Source organism: Ailuropoda melanoleuca, chromosome 9 (assembly GCF_002007445.2).
Source record: "Ailuropoda melanoleuca isolate Jingjing chromosome 9, ASM200744v2, whole genome shotgun sequence".
Classification (NCBI taxonomy): Eukaryota; Metazoa; Chordata; class Mammalia; order Carnivora; family Ursidae; genus Ailuropoda; species Ailuropoda melanoleuca.
The window spans coordinates 5,764,406-5,785,364 of NC_048226.1; the positions used below are offsets into that span (position 1 = coordinate 5,764,406).

General features: G+C 55.2%; 1 protein-coding gene across 1 annotated transcript; it reads left to right on the plus strand.

Annotated features, from left to right (window-relative positions):
- The first annotated feature begins 2,780 nt into the window (after window positions 1-2,780).
- Window positions 2,781-20,714, plus strand: ANPEP (alanyl aminopeptidase, membrane). The gene is made up of 20 exons (XM_002929928.4): window positions 2,781-3,613; window positions 4,158-4,300; window positions 4,411-4,550; window positions 4,981-5,107; window positions 5,190-5,344; window positions 5,607-5,720; window positions 5,819-5,962; window positions 6,114-6,179; window positions 6,322-6,387; window positions 7,877-8,052; window positions 8,319-8,398; window positions 9,674-9,807; window positions 9,940-9,995; window positions 10,810-10,957; window positions 13,850-13,941; window positions 14,685-14,795; window positions 14,927-15,094; window positions 16,097-16,237; window positions 16,658-16,739; window positions 20,109-20,714. Exons 1-20 carry the CDS (start codon window positions 3,009-3,011, stop codon window positions 20,259-20,261), a joined length of 2,901 nt encoding a protein of 966 aa, XP_002929974.1. The 5' UTR covers window positions 2,781-3,008; the 3' UTR covers window positions 20,262-20,714.
- Window positions 20,715-20,959: the final 245 nt, after the last annotated feature.

The following is a 20,959-nucleotide window of genomic DNA, read 5'->3' on the forward strand; positions in this document are numbered from 1 at the left end:
AATGGCTGAGGCTGGAGCCACAATAGGCATTGGAAAGAGGAGAGGCCAGACGGTCAAGTTCACAGAAAGTCTTCAGACTCAAGACTGAGGTTTCATTCCGTAGGCAACGAGGAGCCAGAGACGGAATTTGAGCAGGAAAGGAAGGTCCTCCTGCTGAGGTGTGGTGAGCTTGGGCACTGCCACCACTACCCAGTGGGGTGTGAAGATGGCCAGGCTTGGGCCGTGGCAGGGGGAAGCGTAGAGCGTGCCCCTCTCTGTGCCCCCCAGCCTGAGCTGGCCTGGCGCCCAGAGCAGGGACCCCTTATTACAGGGCAATAAGCCGCCTGCTGCGCCAACTTTGAAAACTAGAGGCTCTTTCCAAAAGAGTGAAGATTCCAGCCAGCTGGGCCTGTGGTCCGCGTCCAAAACAAACAGGAAGAGACCACAGTGGGGCAGGCAGGGCCTCTTTCTTTGTTTGGAGCAGGGATTAGGCCAAGTGGGCTTATGGGTCTTTCTGCTTCAGAGGTGGGGGGGCTGCAGGCCCAGTCAGGGACAGATTGAAACTTGGTTTAGGGGGACACTCGGTGCTGGGGACCAGCCTACAGGGTTGCTATAAAGATGGCCTCCTTAGGCCAATCCTGGCCCGATGATAGACTGGGAACACATGCCACATCACCCTTGGGAACCACTGTCCCTTGCGTCACCATACCCAAGCTGGAAACTTCTCTTGGGCACTCGGCTTCTGTCAGCCCAGGCCTGAGGAGGGTGGGTCCTGGCCACCACGGTGGGAAGTCCACACTGGCCAGCCCAGGGCCCGGTAGACAGGTCTCTAGAGAGAAGGACAGAAGTGCTAAGGGCTCAGAGCACCCTCAGTCTGAAGGATGGGCATTACGGATTCCCCCGAAGACCCTGCACTCAGCCCCTCGCCTCCACTGGCCCGTCGACAGGCGGCAGTCAGTCATTCTTGCAGTTACGTGTGAATGAATTCATCCACGCGTCCCTTCAATGCACGTGTGCATTCACTTCCCAAGCGGTCACACAGGCTTGGGAAGGCAGATCCGAGCCAGGGCAGGGAGTGGCAGATGAATGAGGTTCTCAGGGAGCTTCCAAGCTGATGGAGCCGGCCTAGGTGAGCCCTGAGATATTTTTGGCCTGAACAAGAACATTGCTTGTCTGCCGTGGTTGGAGGAAGGTTCCGAGAAGAGGGCAGGCGGTTCTCCCAGGCTAGAGTGGGGGCAGGGACAGAGATGGAAAGGGGCTAGAAAGACTTCAATAAGCAGTGATTCATGCATGTGTATTGAGCACCTGCTGTGTGCCAGGCACCATGCCAGGGGCTGATGAGAGGAAGCAGCCAAGGGTCTGCTCTCAGGGGGACTGCAGTTGCTGGGAGAGACAGACAGGACTCAAGTCTTCAGCACACAGATCAAACGGAAAACTGCACTGAGTTATAGGGCTTCGACGAAGAGGTTTGTTGTACTGATGGAACTAATAGGGACTTGATTTGGCTTCTCTGAGAAAGACTGGAAGGATGAATAAGAAAATAATTAGGGAAAGAATTGGGAGAAGATGATCCAGTCAGCAGGAAGAGCGTGTGCAAAGGGCCTGTGGCAGAGGGGGCTGGCTGACGACCGGAGTGTCTGGACCACTGGGACAGAAGGGAATGTGGTGAAAATGAGGCTGGGAAGTGGGCAGGCTGATGGCATCTGAACTTGTAGGTCCCTTTAGAAGATTTAGTCTGGATTTTATGAGCAAAAGGAAGGGTTTTGTTCTGTTTGTATAAGATTTTATTTTTAAGTCATCTCTACCCCCAACATGAGTCCTGAACTCACGTCCCTGAGATCAAGAGTGGCATGTTCAGCTGACTGAGCCAGACAGGTGCCCCAGGAAGGTTTGAAACCGTGATGAAAAGCGATCCAATTCTTGTGGCAAACAGGTTCGAGGGGGCCTGAATGGAAGTGGCGAGTCTGTGAGGGGATAAGGGTGTCTGCATAAACGGAGAGTGGCTTTGACCAAGGACATGGTGAGCTCGGGGGTGGGGGCAGTATTGGACGTGGAAGTGAGGGTCAGGAGGTAACAAGGTCTGAGCCACTGGGCTGCCGACAGGAAGAGTGATAATGAACATTATTTTATTAAGTATGATAAATAATATCTTCATTTCTACTAAGGATAGGAAAGAGGCCATGACTGAGCTCTGAGTAAGGAAGAAGGGAATGACGTCTGGGTCTGCTATGTGGTGTTTAATATGTTTTCTCATTCAATCTGTGCAACAAAGCTGAGAGGTGAATACTGTCATCTATTGATGAGGAGAGAACTCTCAGCAAGGTAGCTACCTTCCCAGTCACAGCTGGGAAGAGGTTAAGCCTCCACTGGCCTCCTCGCTTAAAAAAAAAAAAAAGGCGGAACATCTTTCTTTCTCTCAGTATGCTGATAGTTGAGATAGAAATTTCTGGCAAGAAGGGATAAGAGGGGAACCTGGAAGAACTCCTGCTCGGGAAGAAGTCAAGGGAGGCTGGGACCCTGTCCCCAGGGCTTGAATTGCCCTGGGTGTCCTGCCGGGATCCAGCCAGAGGCATGACCCAAGCCGCTCTTGACCCAAGCCAGAAACTAGCTCTCTCCTTTGCATCTCCCACCTCTTGCTCCTGGGAAGTCCTTCCCTGACTCTAACCTCAATCCTCCTGCTTCTGTCCCACAGTCCCAGCACTCAGGCAGATCAGTGCCACCCAGCCCCACTGCTCCTTCTACCTGCTGCCCGCCCTTTAGCCCTCTCCCTGCAGCTCGTGATGTTTTTTGCTCCCCAGCAGGCACGCCGGCGCACTGTGTCTGGATCTCCTCCTCTCCGGAGCCTGAGCAGAGGGTGCCCTGCCCAGCCTACTGACCTTTGCCTGTGTGAGCCCTGGTTAATTTTTGCCCAGGCTGTGGGCTGTGGGGATCCTCCCCCTCCCCCCCCGCCCCGGGAATATAAGTCTGGCCCGAGGCTGCCTTGCTCCTCGCCGTCCTGAACCTCCCCCAGCTTCCCCCCTGCCCTCATCATGGCCAAGGGCTTCTACATTTCCAAGCCCCTGGGCATCCTGGTCATCATCCTGGGCGTGGCGGCCGTGTGCACCATCATCGCCCTGTCCGTGGTGTATGCCCAGGAGAAGAACAAGAACACCGGGAGCTCCACTGAGAACCCCACGGCCACTGCCACTGCCACCACCACCGCGGCCACCACCTTGGACCAAAGCAAACCATGGAACCGTTACCGCCTCCCCAAGACTCTGATTCCCAGCTCCTACAACGTGACGCTGAGGCCAAACCTCACCCCCAACAGTGAGGGCCTGTACGTCTTCAGCGGCAACAGCACCGTTCGCTTCCGGTGCAATGAGTCCACCAACGTCATCATCATCCACAGCAAGAACCTCAACTACACCAACGTCGAGGGGCAGAGGGTGGCCCTGCGGGGTGTGGGGGGCTCCCAGGCCCCCGCCATTGACAGGACCGAGCTGGTGGAGCTCACCGAGTACCTGGTGGTGCACCTGCGGGAGCCGCTGCAGGTCAACAGTGAGTACGAGATGGACAGCGAGTTCCAGGGGGAGCTGGCCGACGACCTGGTGGGCTTCTACCGCAGCGAGTACGTGGAGAACGATGTCAAAAAGTGAGTTGCGGGGGGGTCTGTCTGCTCGGTGGGGGCAGGTCCCAGATGCTGAGGCAGAGCCGGGTCCCGGGGGCCAAGGAAGGGCTTGGACCGCAAGCCTTTGAACCTCCCGGAACCTCTCACTGGCCCATGGCTCCAACCACGGGTCTAGTGGAACAGCTGCCCAGAAAGCAGCCCTCTCCTGGGGGCTTTTGTACCCCCCATGAGGGAGTCAGGGGCGAGTGGCAGAGCCTCTTGGACAGATAGGAAAACTGGGGCTCAGGGGAGAGACACTTGCCTGAGGCCTCCTGGCGAATACAGGGATGGAGCCTGCCGGGACTTTGACCCTGAGTCCTGAAGGAGCTCTGATCTCCCAAAGGAGCTGGCCTGTCAGGGCCCAGAGGTTGCCTGGGGGAGGTGGGGGAGGGCAGGGATGAGGCTGGACCAGCCTTTATGCACCCCTTCTCCGGCATGCCCGGCAACACCCTGAAACCCCCCACCCTGCCCACCCTCACGGTGCGCAGGCATTCCACCGGCACACCCTCTAACATCCTGGTTCTGGCAGGGTGCTGGCCACAACACAGATGCAGGCTACCGGTGCCCGGAAATCCTTCCCGTGCTTCGACGAGCCAGCCATGAAGGCCACGTTTAACATCACCCTCATCCACCCCACCAGCCTCGTGGCCCTGTCCAACATGCTGCCCAGAGGTGAGGGGGTCTGTCCTGGGGCCGCACAGCCTAGGAAGGAGGCACCCCGGAGCTAGGGCGCAGAGCAGGAGAGAGGAGGCGTCACCACATGTTCGAATTTCCATGCCCAGGCCCCACCGTCCCTGTTACGGGAGACCCCAACTGGAGCATCACCGAGTTCGAAACCACGCCTATAATGTCTACTTACCTGCTGGCCTACATCGTTAGCGAGTTCAAGAATGTGGAGACGAGAGCACCCAGTGGCGTCCTGGTAAGAAGCTGGGCCCACCCATCCTTCTCCAGGATTGGCCCTGGCCCGAGGGATATTCTTGTTTTAATTCCTTCCCATCTCTGCCCCTGAGTTGTTAACCAGTGTTCGAATCACAGCTCTGAGTGATCTTGGACAAGTGTCTTAAGTTCTGACCCTCAGTCTCTGCATCTGAAAAATGGGTCTTTACTTAGGAAGGGAGTTCTCAATGCCTGGGTGCCAGGCAGACGGTGGCCGTGACTACTGTTATTCCCAAGGGCTCCTCCCTAGGACTCAAAGCCCTTCAGAGACCTCACCTCCCAGCCTTCTCCTCTGCTGCCCACACCTCTCAATTTAACTTAGTTGGGGCCGTCGTTAGCCTGCTCACCTGTGGGGCCCGGCCCATCTGCCGGACCCAGCAGGGGCCTCTGACCTACCTCCATCCTCTTTGCAGATCCGGATCTGGGCTCGGCCTGGTGCGATCGACGAGGGCCATGGAAGTTATGCCCTGAATGTGACAGGCCCCATCCTAGACTTCTTTTCTGCACACTATGACACACCGTACCCACTCAACAAATCTGGTGAGTGAGGGGCCTTGTGGTGGGGGCAGAGGATGGGGCTCCCTACCCAAGGGCCATCCTGCCAATGCTCTTGCCTCCTCAGACCAGGTCGCCTTACCTGACTTCAGCGCTGGCGCCATGGAGAACTGGGGGCTGGTGACCTACCGGGAGAACGCCCTGCTGTACGACCCGCAGTCCTCCTCCACCGGCAACCAGGAGCGGGTGGCCACTGTGATTGCTCATGAGCTGGCCCACCAGGTAGCCCCCACATCCCAGGGAGTGCTGAGAAGTGAGTTGGGGGCTCTGGGAGGAGAGGGTGCACGCCTTGGCTCCGCCCCAGGCAGCTGCGAAGGGGGGAGGGTCCCAGCCGGCAGGATAGCGGAGGGGAGCCACGGTGATGTCGGTGAGGTCCTGACCAGCACCTGGCACGTGGGGAACACGTGGTGAAGGGGAGTTCTGGGTACTGTGAGTGACCACAAGGCCAGAGTGGCTAGCCAGGCTGACCTTCCCTCCCCAACAGTGGTTTGGGAACCTGGTGACCTTGGAATGGTGGAATGACCTGTGGCTGAACGAGGGCTTTGCCTCCTATGTGGAGTACCTGGGCGCCAACTATGCAGAGCCCACCTGGAATCTGGTGAGCCAGCTGGCTGGGGTCCCCCGGGTCTGGGGTCGGTGGCCACTGCCCCCCCGCCACCGCCACGCTGGTCTCCTGATGGCCACTGGGCTTTGCAGAAAGACCTCATAGTACTGAACGACGTGTACAGCGTGATGGCCATAGATGCGCTGACCTCCTCCCACCCTCTGTCCTCGCCTGCCGACGAGGTCAAAACGCCGGCCCAGATCAGTGAGGTGTTCGACTCCATCTCCTACAGCAAGGTATTGAGGCAGTGGGGGGCAGGCAGAGGGAGTGGGGACTCAGCCCCCAGCCACCCACAGCCAGGACTCCGGGAGCACCCGCCCTGGTCCAGTCGGGGTGCAGGGTCCTGCTGGCTCGGCACAGCTTTCTGAGACCCCTCCCCTTCCCCAGGGAGCTTCGGTCCTCAGGATGCTCTCCAGCTTCCTGACGGAGGACCTGTTCAAGAAGGGTGTGGCGGTGAGTACCATTGGCCGGCCGTCGGGGGTGGGCTTCCCCCAGCGCCTGCTGTGTGTCCCCAAGCCCCTGCCTACCACAGGGGTTCAGTGGGAGAAGCTGGGGAGCAGCAGCTTTGCCCTCACTGTGGCCTGTCTTTCCACAGTCCTACCTCCACACCTTTGCCTACAAGAACACCATCTACCTGGACCTGTGGGACCACCTGCAGAAGGTCAGTAACGGCCAGCTGTCTGCTGCCATTTTGTTGGGGTCCTGAGACGCTGCAAGTCCCCGGGGGGGTGGGGGGCAGCATGTGTGGGAGAGGATGTGTCCAGCTGCGCTGCTTACCAGCTCAAGCAGGTCCTTTGAAGCCTTGGTTGCTCGTCTGTAAAATGGGTGCAACGATAGTTTCGAAGGAGGTGTTATGAGAACACGGGTCAGGCCCCCGGGCAGGTGGCTTGCCCCCGCTGTAGGGAGCTCCCTGATGGCAGCCGAGGGGTGCCTCATCAGCCACCCCGCATGTTCCTAAGCCCTCCTCTTCCTGGAACTTTGGATCCGGTCATCCCACCTGCTCAGCACTCCTGGCTGCCCTGTGCCCCTCCGGGCCCCTCCGGGCCCTGAGTCCACACTCTCCGGCACCCTGAGCGTCAACTTTGACCTTCTCGCCCAGCACTGCCTCGCATTCCTGTCCACTCAGACCCCACGCAGCCCTGTCTTTGGGACAGACCCTCTGACCACCCCGCCCCGCCCCCTGCCTCTCCTAGGGCTGAAGACTGCACACTCCCATCTCCCCATCATTTCCCCTCCCTCACAGCAGCCTGACTGACCCTTCCAGAGTCCCAAGCCCAGTCCAGCAGGGTGGGGAGACCCATGGCCTTGTCAGGGAGTCACAGCTGGGCTCCAGCGCCCTCCTGGCTGGTCTCCAGCCCAACTTCTATCTGCCAGGAGCCTGGTCGGCCCCCCTCCCCAGCATCCCCCCTCCCCGGACCTCCCACAACCTGCTGACAGGGGGCACCTCACTGCCTCGGTCCCTGCCCTCTACATCCACTGTCCTCCTAGCCTGCCTCAGTCTCCGGCTCCTTCCTCTCCTGCAAAGCTGAGCCCTTCTCCATGCCAGGTGCCCTTCCAGCTCCACCCCTCCCTCCCTCCCTCCCACTCCCTCTGTCCCTGAGCCCCCCTCTCTCTGCAGCAGCTCCACCTCCCCCTCCCTGCTCAGCTTCTGCCCTTCTAAGGCTCTTCTTCCTCTTTCCTGTCTTTATTTTCCCACTTATTAACAGATGTTGTTTGTTTTTTGCCGTTATTACAAAAGCAATGCACGTGCATGGAAACAGATGAAAAAAGATCTAGGAAAACAATAGAGAACACCCGAAGCCCGTTCCCCAGACCACCCAAACTCTTACCCTCTCCTTGGCTCTGCACCCTGCCTGCTCCTCTGCTCTCTCCTCCTCCAGGGGTGTTTGTGCTTGGCACCCCCCCACATATCCACCTCACGTTGGGCCACAGAAGCGGGGGGCCCACATGGATTTGCTTAGCTGACTTGGGGTGCACCAAACGTCTGGAAGTTCTCAGCTCGCCCAGCCCTGGTGCTGGGACCCCGGCTCCTGCCTCCCCGCAGGGTGGCCCTTGCAGAGGGAGGCCGGGGGTCTGCCCAGGCTGCGGAGGGTGGGCAGATTGGGGGGGGGGCGCTGCACTGACGGCCACCCCGGGTTGCTGTGCCCCAGGCTGTAGACAATCAAACAGCCATCAGTCTGCCTGACTCTGTGCGTGCCATCATGGACCGCTGGATCCTGCAGATGGGCTTCCCGGTCATCACCGTGGACACCACCACGGGCACCATCTCCCAGCAGCATTTCCTCCTCGATCCCACGTCCAACGTCACCCGCCCTTCAGAGTTCAAGTGAGCAGACGGGGTCCCCGAGGCAGGCGTCCTAGGGAGGGCTCCCAGGGGCAGTGGCCGTGGTGCCCCTTGACCATCGCAGGTCCTGGCCTGCCGTGGTCCCTGCCCTGGTGGCTGGAGACAGGCTCTCCCTCTCCAGCCGGGAGGATGGGTGTGCGCGGTGCTGGAGCTGGGCGGGCGCGGGGAGCCCGGGCCAGGTGGCTCTCCCCGGCCGGGTCCAGGAGTCGCTGTCTCTCACCAGCCGGTCTCGGGGTTTCTTGTTGCAGCTACCTGTGGATTGTGCCCATCACTTCTGTGAAAGACGGCATGCGGCAGACAGACTACTGGCTTCCGGGCACTGCACAGGGTAACCCGGCCGTGCCCTAGTGGACAGCAGGCGCACCCCCTACTCCCAGCTCCTGGCCCACGCTCTGGGGGCTATGGCAGGCCTCGGTGACGGCTTCCTTGGAGCCGACTGCTTTGGTTCTAAGCTCTACTCTGCTGTTGCCCAGCTGTGTGACCCTGGGCGAGTTAGCATCCCTCTCTGGTCTCCCTTTCCTCATCTACAAAATGGGGCTGAAAATGATGTCTACCCCATTGAATTGTGTGGGGACTAAGGAAGAGAATGTATATGAAATGTTTAAACAGCACCTGGCAGAAAGTATGAACAGCCCTGCTCTGCCAGGTACCGAGGAAACTAAGCTCGAGGCAATTTATTCTCGGCCTCGGCCAGTACTGCAGATGAAGAGAAGGAAGCTAAGCAGCTAGAACTTTCCAGAGCTATGTTGAGTGCTTTTAACAGAGGCATGGACAGCCTTTGGGCTGCCGAAACACGAGGCAGGGAGCCTGGAATAAGAAAGATTCAGCTTTGTGGAGAGGTGAGGGAAGGCTGGAGGAGGTGAGCGGCGTCTTAGAGGAAGGGAAGGACCTAGCCAGGCTCATGGCGGCAGAAGAAAGAGCAAGTGCAAGGCGGAGTGGTAGGAGAGAACATAGGGACCGTGGCTAGGCCAGAGGTGTGCCCCCAAGGTGCGGCTGGTTCCTGAGGTCCCTACAGGCTGCAGGACACCGCGGCTGTGTCCTCAGGCCCGGAGGAGCCGGGGCAGGTGGGAAGTGGGCAAGGACCACCTCTATGGAAGGACCTCCTCTGGCTGCCAGGAGAAAGCTGGAAGGGAGGGCAGAGAGGGGCAACACTGGGGGGTCGACCGGCAGGGAAGCAGGCCCTGGGCTCCCTGCTCGGTGACTGGGGCCTGTTGGAGCTGGCTACAGGCCCGGAGGGGAGGAGGTGGAGGACAGCAGCTTGGGGGGTTGAGTCTGAGTGGCCGGGGGGTGTGCAGATGGAGATGTCCAGGCCGCGGTCACGGCCCACCCACGTGGAGCCTGTGGAAGGCAGGGTGGGCACGGAGGGGCAGAGATGGCACGAGGTCCCTCTGAGGTCACCGGCCGGCCCAAGGCAGAGTGAGACCTGGCAGCCCAGTCCTACGCCCCTTCTCCTCCTCTCTCCTTGCCGTCGCCCGAGGCTTGAGGGCCAGCCGGTGCCAGGCTGCATGGGAGGCTGCTCCCGCTGAGGCCTGGAGAGAGGCAGGCCAAGGGTCAGCCTGTGGCCCTCTGAGCAGCCCCACCCAGCTCTGGTCTCTCTCCACAGCCCAGAATGACCTGTTCAAAACCACAAATAATGAGTGGCTCCTGTTGAACCTCAATGTGACAGGCTACTACCTGGTGAACTATGATGAAGGCAACTGGAGAAGGATCCAGACTCAGCTGCAGACGAACCTGTCGGTGGGTGTCTGCCGCCCTCCCCGCCCCCGCCCCAGGCCCCAGGCCCCAGGCCCAAGATGGTGCCCCAGACTGCTGGGCCCACCCCCACCCCCACCGTCAGCCTGAGGTCATAGCCTGTGTTGCCCTTTCTAGGTCATCCCTGTCATCAACCGGGCTCAGGTCATCCATGACACCTTCAACCTGGCCAGGTGAGTGCCCTCTTCCTCCTCGGGCCCAACCTGGCTCAGACCTGGTGACTTTAGCAAGTGCGTGTCCGTATCGAGAGCCGCTGCTCTTCCTCTCAGCCTTACAGTCCCAGGCACAGGGCTGCGGGCTCCCTGAGCTTCTGTACACCCCTCCCTGGGCCCCCAGATAGGGCATCCGAGACTCAGTGTGAGTACTTTACCTGAGGCCGCACGGGAGGAGCCCCTGACAGCCAGACACAGGCCCGTCCACTCTAAAGCCACACCGTACTGCACAGCACCGAGCTTTCTCTGAGCATGAGCCGTGTGCCAGGCCGCCACTGTAGGTGCTCAAAACATCCGGGAAGGCCAGGACAGGAGAGATATAGCACCTGCCGTGTTCCCCACAGGTGCTAAGCTGATTTAAGTAATGCCCCCATAGACATGGACATTTATGAACCGAATGTGTGCACAGGGTTTGAGACGGAGGGGGGACGAAGGCACAGAGGGCCAAGCAAATCAGAGAAGAGGTGGGCAGAATAAAGAGCACAGGCTTTTCGTCCTTATGAATCTCCGCTCTGTGGCCTTAGGCAAGTCACTTGACCTCTCTGAGCCTCAGTTTCCTATTTGTAAAGCGGGTCACAGTACGTGACTGGCCGTGGGTGAGGACGTGGCCTGAGCTGGCCTCGTTTGTGGCACCAGCCAGCATCCATGTCCCCCCACACCATCCACGGTGAACACTTGAGCGGCTCAGCTGGGGCTCTGGGACCTCAGGTTCCACGAAGGGGTTGAGGTTCCATCCAAGGGGCTGGACTTACTTGAGCCCATCTTTTTGTCCCAGTGCTCAAAAGGTCCCCGTCACCCTGGCGCTGAACAGCACCCTGTTCCTGATCGAGGAGAGAGAGTACATGCCCTGGGAGGCAGCCCTGAGCAGCCTGAGTTACTTCAGACTCATGTTCGACCGCTCTGAGGTCTACGGCCCCATGACGGTACGGAGGGGCACGGCGGGGTTCAGGGGCCGTTTGATCCAGCGCCTGAAATTGCATCATTAGGGAGTTCGCAGAAATACCGTCTGGGGCGGTGGACCCTTCAGACCGCCACGACACCGGGTTCTTTGCCAGAGCAGGCTGGGCAGGGTGGCGAGAGGGATATGGGAGAAAGGGGGCAGGTACCGACAGGGTGAGCAGGTTGGGAGGGCAAAGAAAGGACACAGACTTCTGGCGAAGTGCGCTGTTCTGGACAGTAGAAGACCCCGCCCTGGGAGTTGGGAAGGCCCGCCTTTTCTCGGCTGTGTGGCATTGGCCAGCTCTCTTCAGCCCCAGCGAACCCCGCTGCGAAGTGAGCAAGCCCATACCTGTCTAGCCCAAGGGCAGGGAGGGAGATGCAGGTGTTTTCAGCTTTGAAGTTGGGGTGCTTGGGGGTGGGATATGTTGAGGCTCCCACGAGGGAGACCAGAGGGAAACTCAGCAGTTTCAGACCAAAAAAAAAAAAAAAAAAGGACCCAAAACGCTGACATGTCGAACAGTGGGGATTGGTTAAGTAAACTACAATATCCATATGATGACTATTATACTACAGATGATACTCGAAGAGTTTTTTTTTCTTTGAGAGAAAGAAAGCAACTGCGTGCGTGAGGTTGGGTGGGAAGGGGCAGAGGGAGAATCTTTAGCAGACTCCACACCCAGCACGGAGCCCAACGCGGGGCTTGATCTCATGACCCTGAGATCGTGACCTGAGCCGAAATCAAGAGTCAGGCGTTTAATCGACCAAGCCACCCAGGCACCCCTTGAAGAGATCATTTTTAATTACTAAATTTTCACATTAGGGTATTAGGGTAAGTGAGCTTTTCACTCAGTAACCTGACCACCTTGGAGTGACCCCATCCTCCTGACACAGTGAAGCCATGATATTTGACGAGCTGCTGCTCAGCTCCGGAGCCGGAAGGCTCTGCCCCAGGGGAGCAGCCCTTACAGGAGTTTTTGAGAAAGTGTCCATAGGACATGGAGGGATACCGTCTGCAATGTCTTTGTCCTACTGCCACACAAGACCCAGAATTTACCTGCGTTTAGAAGGTTCTAGGTTGGAAATGATTCCTCAGCGAATTTCCGGCCTTGCTCCCCTGAGGCCCAGCCTCCCATGTTGCTGTTGAGAAGCTCAGAAACTTGCTCATTCCTGGTTATTTGAATGTGGCTGTTCTCTCCCTTCTGGAAGCCTGTGGACTCTTCTCTCAGTCCTTGGTTGGCCTTTGAATGGGTCTTTCTCCTCCTCCTGCCCTTTCCGTCTGGGCATTTTGGCATTGCTCCTTACGACGTTCTTTCCCGCTTGCTGTTCCATTCTCTTTCTGGGCCCCCTGAAATCCAACTTACTGTTCTTGCGTTGGCCTTTCTTCTGTCCTGTGTTTAAACTTCCATGTACTTGTCCTGGTTCCTGCGTCCTTTACAAATCTCTGAAGGCTCAGAGGATATTCATCTCAGGCTTTTACGAAGCTTTCTTTTTCTTCCATTGACTGGTTTCCTGGGTCTTCAGTTTGTTTTGGTCCCGTCTTGAGAGACCACGGGGGAGGCTGAGCCGCCCCCTTTGAATTAGAGTGAGGCAATAAAAGGCAATTGGAAGTTCCATGAGGAGGTCACATTTGTCACCCTCAGGTCTCATTGGGGGGTGACTGGGTGGCCAAGTGACTCCTCCTGGGGACCTTCAAATATTAGTATCCATGGGGCTCCTGGTTGGCTCAGTTGGAAGACCATGTGACTCTTGATCTTGGGGTCTTGAGTTCAAGCCCCACGCTGAGTCTAGAGATTACTAAAAAAAGAAAAAGGAAAGAATAGTATCCATGAGTGTGGTCCCCTGAGACCAGAGAGTCATCCTCTATCTTGTAGAATGAGGCTGGTGATGCTCACTTTCTGGGATTGGGGATGGGGGAAGAGACTGGCGATATCTCCATTCAGGATATAAACTTTCACCTCTGGCCCTCTTCGCAGTCCACCAGTCCTTCCCCTGTGTCTGGCGACCCCCAGTTCTGAGCCCCCACTCATTCAGCCTCACCCACGAGGGAGGGCGGGATGTTGCCTGCTGCCAAGAGGGAAGCGGGAGCTCGGGAGTTTAATTATTCCTGCTACAGACTCTCACTCCTTCTTCCTGTGTCCAGCCCCCGCCTCACCCCTGTCCCCTGTAGACCTGTCCCTCTGGCTCTGAGCCATGTCGCAGCCAGTCTTGCTTCTGGCTCCGCCCGCCCCTTGTCAGGCGCTGTGCGGCAGGCTCGGCCACTCTGCCCGTCCATACCTCTGTCCCCACCTTCCAGCTCCTTGACTGCACGGGCCCCTCATCCACTCTGCTTTCCCTTCCTGTTTCCCTTGTTCTCCGAAGTTTGTTCTTGGACCCAAGGCAGGGCTTCCGTCCCAGTGTCAGAGACAAAGAGCAGCGTGCAGAATGACAGAGATGCTCGGTAGAAAAGGAAAGAGAAGGGTGAAACTCACTAACTTGAAAATCCTAGTTCGGGGAAGCTCCCGGGTAGATTTTATTTTCTGCAGATGCTGCTCTGTTTTCTAAGCTCCTTACAGCACACGTGGGATAACTTAGCATCGGGTGTGGCGGGACGGGGTAGGACCCAACACCATATTCAAAAGTGCGGCACAGAGACCTGGAGTGTTAGACTGACTGAGGCTTTCGGGTGGGAGAACCTCAGACCCGTGAGCTGAAACCTGGGCCCGCGCCGACCCCTTTGAGCCCTATGGCCCCGGGCGAGGCCTGAGCCTCCAGCCTCTCCACCTCTGTGCCACGAGCCCTTGCGACACCTCCCCACCCACTTCAGAGGCAGCAAGGGGCTCCAGAAAGGTCAAGTGTCCATCTCACCTTCGAAGCCCTTCCTGTTTTCTTTTCCCCAGAACTACCTGAGGAAGCAGGTCACGCCTCTCTTTGATTATTTCGAGACAATCACCAAAAACTGGACTGTGCACCCACAGACCCTGATGGAACAGTGAGTGTGCTGTTGGGAAACTCAGAGCCCTGCTCATTTCCTCATTTCTGGGGGTCAGGGGGGCCCGCCACCCTGACCTGGGGAGTCCAGGGTGGGGCCCTGCAGTGTCCACCCCTCTGGAGGACATATCCTGGCTGGACTAGGGCCCCCATCAGGGAGAGGAACCCCCCCCCCCCCCAGGAGAGGAGGCCTGCCCTGAGGCTCTTTGTGGCCTGTGGGCCCATCTGACCTCTTTGCACAAGGGACCAAACTGAAACTGAGGTCCCTCACTGGCTTGGTCATTTTATTTTAAAGATTTGTTTATTTATTTTAGAGAGAGAGAGGACTAGTGTGCGTGAGCTGGGGAGGGGAAGAGGGAAAGGGAGAGAGAGAGAATCCTCAAGCAGTGTCCCCATTGAGCACAGAGCCTGACATGGGGGCTCGAACCCAGGACCCTGAGATAATGACTTGAGCTGAAGCCAAGAGTTGGCTGCTTAACCGACTGAGCCACCCGCACGCCCCTTGGCCATTTAGATTCTAGATGTTCAGATTGGGGCTGGAGCTTGTGCTGACCCCTCTAGGTCCCTGGGCTGCCCAAGGCACAAAACAAACAGGAGGACCCGGTGGACTGGGTGGGCTGCAGCCAGAGACAGAGCCCGGGCCCTGCCGTCCTCCCTAGAGCTGTGCATTAGCAGGGGGATCTTGGCTGGAGTGTGGCCCAGGTGACCCGTGAGCACGCTGACCAAGTGTCATCCTTGGCACAGGTACAGCGAGATTAATGCCGTCAGCACCGCCTGTACCTATGGGGTTCCTCAGTGTAAGCAGCTGGTCTCAACTCTCTTCGCGGAGTGGAAGAAGGACCCCCAAAATAACCCGTGAGTGTGTCCCCCGCTCCTCCCCCAACCTTCATCCGTCCCTCAAGCCCACAGCCATGACCTCATCAGACCCTCGTCCCAGCCTCCCTGCTCCTGCCCCACCCCTGACCACCCCCCGCCCCGCTCGCCAGGATCTACCCCAACCTGCGCTCCACCGTCTACTGCAACGCCGTCGCCCAGGGTGGGGAGGAGGAGTGGAACTTCGTGTGGGAGCAGTTCCGAAATGCCACGCTGGTAAACGAGGCCGACAAACTGCGGGCAGCCCTGGCCTGCAGCAACCAGGTCTGGATCCTGAACAGGTGAGGGCCGGGGCCGGACGGGGCTGGGTAAGTTTCCCTCCCCACTGGGGACCAGGATGCCCCCTGGGAGAGAACGACCCAGCCAGGCCTCCTCACTCTCATTCACGGGATCCCCACAAACTTGTGCGGTGGGCCAGGATGTTCCCCGTTTTACAGAGGAGAACACTGAGGCTCAGAGAAGCAAAACAGCTTGCCCAAAGTCCAGAAGCTTTAATCTGAACCCAGGTCTGGGTCTCCATCCCAGGCTTTTAACTGCTGTGGCTTCTTAGCCTGTAGTTGACCACAGTTCAGTTCTCCTCTCTGTCAGGGACTCGGGGGCAGCTGGACCTGAGTCGTTTTCGATGTACAGCTGGCCACGCCTCAGGCCCTTGCATGAAGGCTTCTGGCTCCCACTGCCAGACCCCAGGAAAGAAGGGCCTCCCTCCATGTCAAAGACAAATGTAGGGGCGCCTGGGTGGCTCAGTCATTAAGCGTATGCCTTCAGCTCAGGGCATGATCCCGGGGTCCTGGGATCGAACCCCGCATTGGGCTCCCTGCTCCGCTGGGAGCCTGCTTCTTCCCCTCCCACTCCCCCTGCTTATGTTCCCTCTCTCGCTGGCTGTCTCTCTCTCTCTGTCAAATAAATAAATACAATCTTAAAAAAAAAAAAAAAAAAGACAAATGTAGCCGCCCTACCTGGCACAGGGCTCTTGGCTCAGGTACTCTTTCCTTTATTCATTTGTTCGTGGTCCCTCATTAGATATTTATCAGGCACCGGGGCCATGTGGCACAGGACACTTGGCATAGCCAGTGATCTTCCCTGGGAGACTCAGTATCCCTTCTACCAGAGGGAGGTAGGACTAAGGGGTCTTGAGCCCTCAGTAGGCTGAAGTGAAATTAAGAGGCTGCAGAGGAAGTGTGGGGGAGGGGAGGGTGGGGCCCTTCGCCGTCCTGGGTTCTCTCTCGAATCCGCTGACTAGAGCCCTTGGAAGTGGTCACTAAGTCAGCATCCTGCCCTCCCAGGTACCTGAGTTACACCCTGAACCCTGACCTCATCCGGAAACAAGATGTCACCTCCACGCTTAACAGCATTGCCAGCAATGTCATCGGGCAAAGTCTGGTCTGGGACTTCGTCCGGAGCAACTGGAAGAAGCTCTTTGAGGAGTGAGTCTGTGGGAGCGTGTTAGGAGAAGTGCCCACCGAGGCTGAGGTGTCCCGGTGGGGGGGACGGTTTGTGTGTCTGTGTGCATGGGGCACTGCCGGGCTGGAAGTTGGGGGGCTGTGGGCACTGCCGAGGAATGCTGGAAAACTAACCCAGCTTGAGGTCAGTCAGGTGGGGGGCAAAGACAAGGCAGGGTATGGGCCGGCTCTCTTTGCGCTTGGGGGAAAGAAAGTCTGGTTCTCTGCAGAGATGAGAGCAGGGACACTGCAGTCAGACCTGTGTTCATGTCCTAGGGCATGTCATTTCATCTCATCTACAAGATGAGGACAGTCACAGGCTGGCTGTGAGCATACAGTGTCGTCGGCCAGTCACTGAGCATTAGTTCTCAGCCCCTCACGGCTCTTCTGTCCCCCTCCTCACAGCTATGGCACTGGTTCCTTCTCCTTCTCCAACCTCATCCGGGCAGTGACCCGACGGTTCTCCACGGAGTTCGAGCTGCAGCAGGTAAGCAGCCCTGGATCGTGGGGCAGCACCCAGAGGCCCATCCCCAGTCTAAATGGGCAGCTGCCATTCAGCGAGTGCCCCCTGAGTGTGCTCCCAAGGGACCCTGGGCTCCATGCCGTCAGGCCTTCCTCATTTCCAGGGGAGGCTGGGCATCCAGGCTTTCTAAACGGTGACAGTGCAATCAGAAACGTTCATCTTGGAATTTTTGTATTGGCAAAAAGTAAAGAGAATCATGTACACGCACCTCCATGTACCCATTACTCAGATTGAACAATTACCAACATTTTGCCGATTCTTTTTTTGGGGGTGGATAATTTTCAAGCAGAGATCACTTACATAATTTCACGTGTAAGTGGTTTAGTCCTATCTAAAATAAAGGAATTTTTAAAGGATAATCTCAATGTCGTTAGCAAACCCAAGAAAATGAACAATTTCTTACCATCGTATTCTACCCGGGGCCATTTTATTTTTTTTTATTTATTTTTTTTTTTTTTTAAGATTTTTTTTTTTATTTATTCGACAGAGATAGAGACAGCCAGGGAGAGAGGGAACACAAGCAGGGGGAGTGGGAGAGGAAGAAGCAGGCTCATAGCGGAAGAGCCTGATGTGGGGCTCGATCCTGTTACGCCGGGATCACGCCCTGAGCCGAAGGCAGACGCTTAACCGCTGTGCCACCCAGGCGCCCCATACCTGGGGCCATTTTAAACCCCCTAGGTTTCTTTTAAAATTCTTTTTGCAATGCTATGTCTGTTCAAATCAGAAGCCAAACAAAGTTAACTCATTGTATTAGCTTGATTTGTCTTTTTTTTTTTTCATTGAGATGTAATTGATATACCGTACTACTCACCATGTTAAGTGGTTTTTAGTATATTTATGAGGTCACACAACCATCACCACCAGCTAGTTCCAGAACATTGTCATTACCCCCAAAAAGAAACTGTGGCAGTCACTCTCCATTCCTCTGTCCCCAGCCCCTGGCAACCACTAATCTACTTTCTGTCTCTATGGATATGGCTAATCTGGATATTTCATAAAATGGAATCATATAATATGAGGCCTTTTGTGTCTGGCTTTCACTGAGCATCAAGCTTTCAGGTTTCCCCCATGTTGTAGCATGTAACATCCTTTTTATGGCTGAATAATATTCCATTGTGTGGATACACCACATCTGTTTATCCACCGATCAGTCGATAGACATTGGGTTGTTTCCACTTTTTTTTTTTTTTAAGATTTTATTTATTTATTTGAGAGACAGAGAGTGAGCGTGGGAGAGAGTACGAGCAGGGCCGGGGAGGAGCAGAGGGAGAGGGAGAAGCAGACTTCCCTCTGAGCAGGGAGCCCAATGAGGGACTCGATCCCAGGACCCCGGGATCATGACCTGAGCCGAAGGCAGACACTTAACTGACTGAGCCACTCAGGCATGCCCACTTTTTGACTATATGAATAGCGCTGCTATGAATATTCATGTACATATTTTTGAGTGAACATATGTGTTTGTTTCTCTTGGGGATACACCTAGAAGTGGAGTTGCTGGATTGTTTGGTAACTCTATGTTTAACTTTTTGAGAAATGGCCAAGATGTTTTCCAAAGTAACTGCACCTAATTTACATTCCCGTGCCATGTCGGAGGGTTCCAACGTCTTTCTGTCTTTGTAGACTCTTGTTTGTTAGTTTGTTCTTTCTTTCTTTCTTTCTTTCTTTCTTTCTTTCTTTCTTTCTTTCTTTCTTTCTTTCTTTCTAATTATAGCCACTCTGTGGGTATGAAGTAATATGAATAGCATTTCCCTAATGACTAATGACGTTGAGCATCTTTTCATGTGCTTACTGGCCATTCGCATATCTTCTTTGAAGAACTGTCTATTCAAATCCTTTGCCCATTTTTTAATTGGGATATTTGTCTCTTTATTGCTGAGTTGTAAGAGTTCTTTGTATATTCTGGATACTAGGCCCTTATTGGGTACCTGATTTGCAAATGTTTTCTTCCAGTCTGTAGATTGTCTTTTTCTGTTCTCGATAGTGTCTTTTGGTGCACTGAACTTTTTTGTATTTTGATGAAGTCCAGCTTTCTCAATTTTTCTTTTATTGCTTGTGCTTTAGGTGTCATACCTAAGAAACAGCTGACTAACCTAAGGTCACAAAGATGTATACATGCTTTTTACTAAGAATCTTACCATTTTAGCTCTTACATTTATGACTTTGATCAATTTTGGCTTTATTTTTGTATGTGGTATAAGGCAGGGGTCCAGCTTCATTCTTTTGCATGTGGCTATCCAGTTGTGCCACCACCATTTGTGGCAAAGACTGTTCTTTCCCCCACGGAATGGTCTTGGCACCCTTGTTGAAAATCAGTTGACTGTAAATGTAAGGGTTTATTTCTGAACTCTCAGTTGTCTATCATTAATCTATTTGTCCCTATGCCGGTGCCGCACTCTGTTGGTCACTGTAGCTCTGCAGTGAGTTTAGGAACGTAAGCCCTCCAACTTTGTTCTTTTTCATTAACACAAATTTGGGTCTATTTGGGTCTTTTTTCCTTTTCTTTAGGTCTTAATTTCTTTCAACAATGTTTTATAGTTTCCAACATGCCCGTCTTACATGTCTTTTGTCAAATTTATTCCTCAGTATTTTATTCTTTTTGATGCTATTGTAAATAGAACTGTTTTCCTAATTTCATTTTTGTATTTTTCATTGCTAGTGTGTAGAAATGCACTATGATCTTGGTATATTGCTCTGGCATCTTGCCACCTTGCTGAATTCGTTAGTTTTAATAGGGTTTTTTTGGGGCAGATTCCTTAAGATTTTCTGTATCCAAAATCATGTCATCTGCTAACGGTGATAAGTTTTACTTCTTCCTTTCTGAATGCCTTTTATTTCATTTTCTTGCCTAATTGCCCTGGCTACAACCTCTAGTAATAAATCTTTTAATCTGTGACATCTTTTTTTTTTTTAATAATGCCATTTATTTGTTGAAACAGCGAGGTTATTTGTAGTATAGAAATGGCCACATTTTGAATTTGCCTTATTGCTTCCTTGTGGTATCTTGTTTAATTTGTCCCTCTTTCCTCCCTTGATTGGGCTGAGATTAAAATTCAATGAAAAACTGAGGGCCAACTCAATAAAGAACCATACAGTGAAGCTCAGATCTATCCAGAAGCCATATTTAACCACAGGTTGTTACTTTTGACTCTGCCCTAGATAAAGACTTTATCCCAGGGGGAGAGAAGGACGGGCCCTTTCTCTCCTGGGGAATAGGCTGTGGCTGTGTTCCCAAGAGCCCTAATGTGGGTGGGAGGACAGAGGACTGGGCAGCCCTCTGCTTGAGGCTGTATTAGAGACCCAGCCTGGGGCTGAGAATCTTCATTTCCCTGGCAGCTTGAGCAATTCAAGAACAACAACATGGACGTAGGCTTCGGCTCAGCCACGCGGGCTCTGGAGCAAGCCCTGGAGAAGACCAAAGCGAACATCAAGTGGGTGAATGAAAACAAGGAGGTGGTGCTCACGTGGTTCACAGAAAACAGCTCATAGTCCTTGCCTTAATCGTCACCTGGCCCCACACGAGATGCCTCTGGGTGTCTGCCCCTGTGGCCCGCGGCAGCACCCCATTCCTGGAGCCTGAGGCAATGGTGTCCTCCCCTCAGGGACGAAATCTCTGGCCTACGTTTTCTCCACTGTGCCCATGGGGCCAATCCGGTTCCTGATGGCCAGACTGTCCAAGCACCTCCCAGCCCCTGCCCCTCATGCCACCCCCACCCCGGGCCTGGCATGGTGCCTGTCACCCAGGGCCCTGGGGTGATCTCAGGGAAGCCCAGCTCTAGGGTCAGATGAGCAGAAGCCCTCAATGGACGATGGATGGCCTTGGCGGGGTAGCCCTGTGCCCTCTCTCACCTTCCCATAAAGACCCTGAACCTGAAGAATCAACAGGGCACAAGATCTATATATTTTTTTTCTAAGATAAAATGTAAATAAAGGATTTCTAGATCAATATCTAGATTCATTACCAAACTAGAGCAGGAGTGGGTTTGCACAGCAGCCAGGAAGACTGGGAGGGAGGGAACCTGGGGTGTTTGGGACCCCCAGCGAGCACAGGAAAGGAGAAGTATCCAGAATGCCTGTGTGTCCTGTGGGGTCTGCCTGCAGTGTCCTTTCATCCCTATTCCTGTGGCGGTTGGAGATCCCGGGTGCTGGGGAACTTCGAGGAGGTAGAGGCCAGGCAACACAGACCC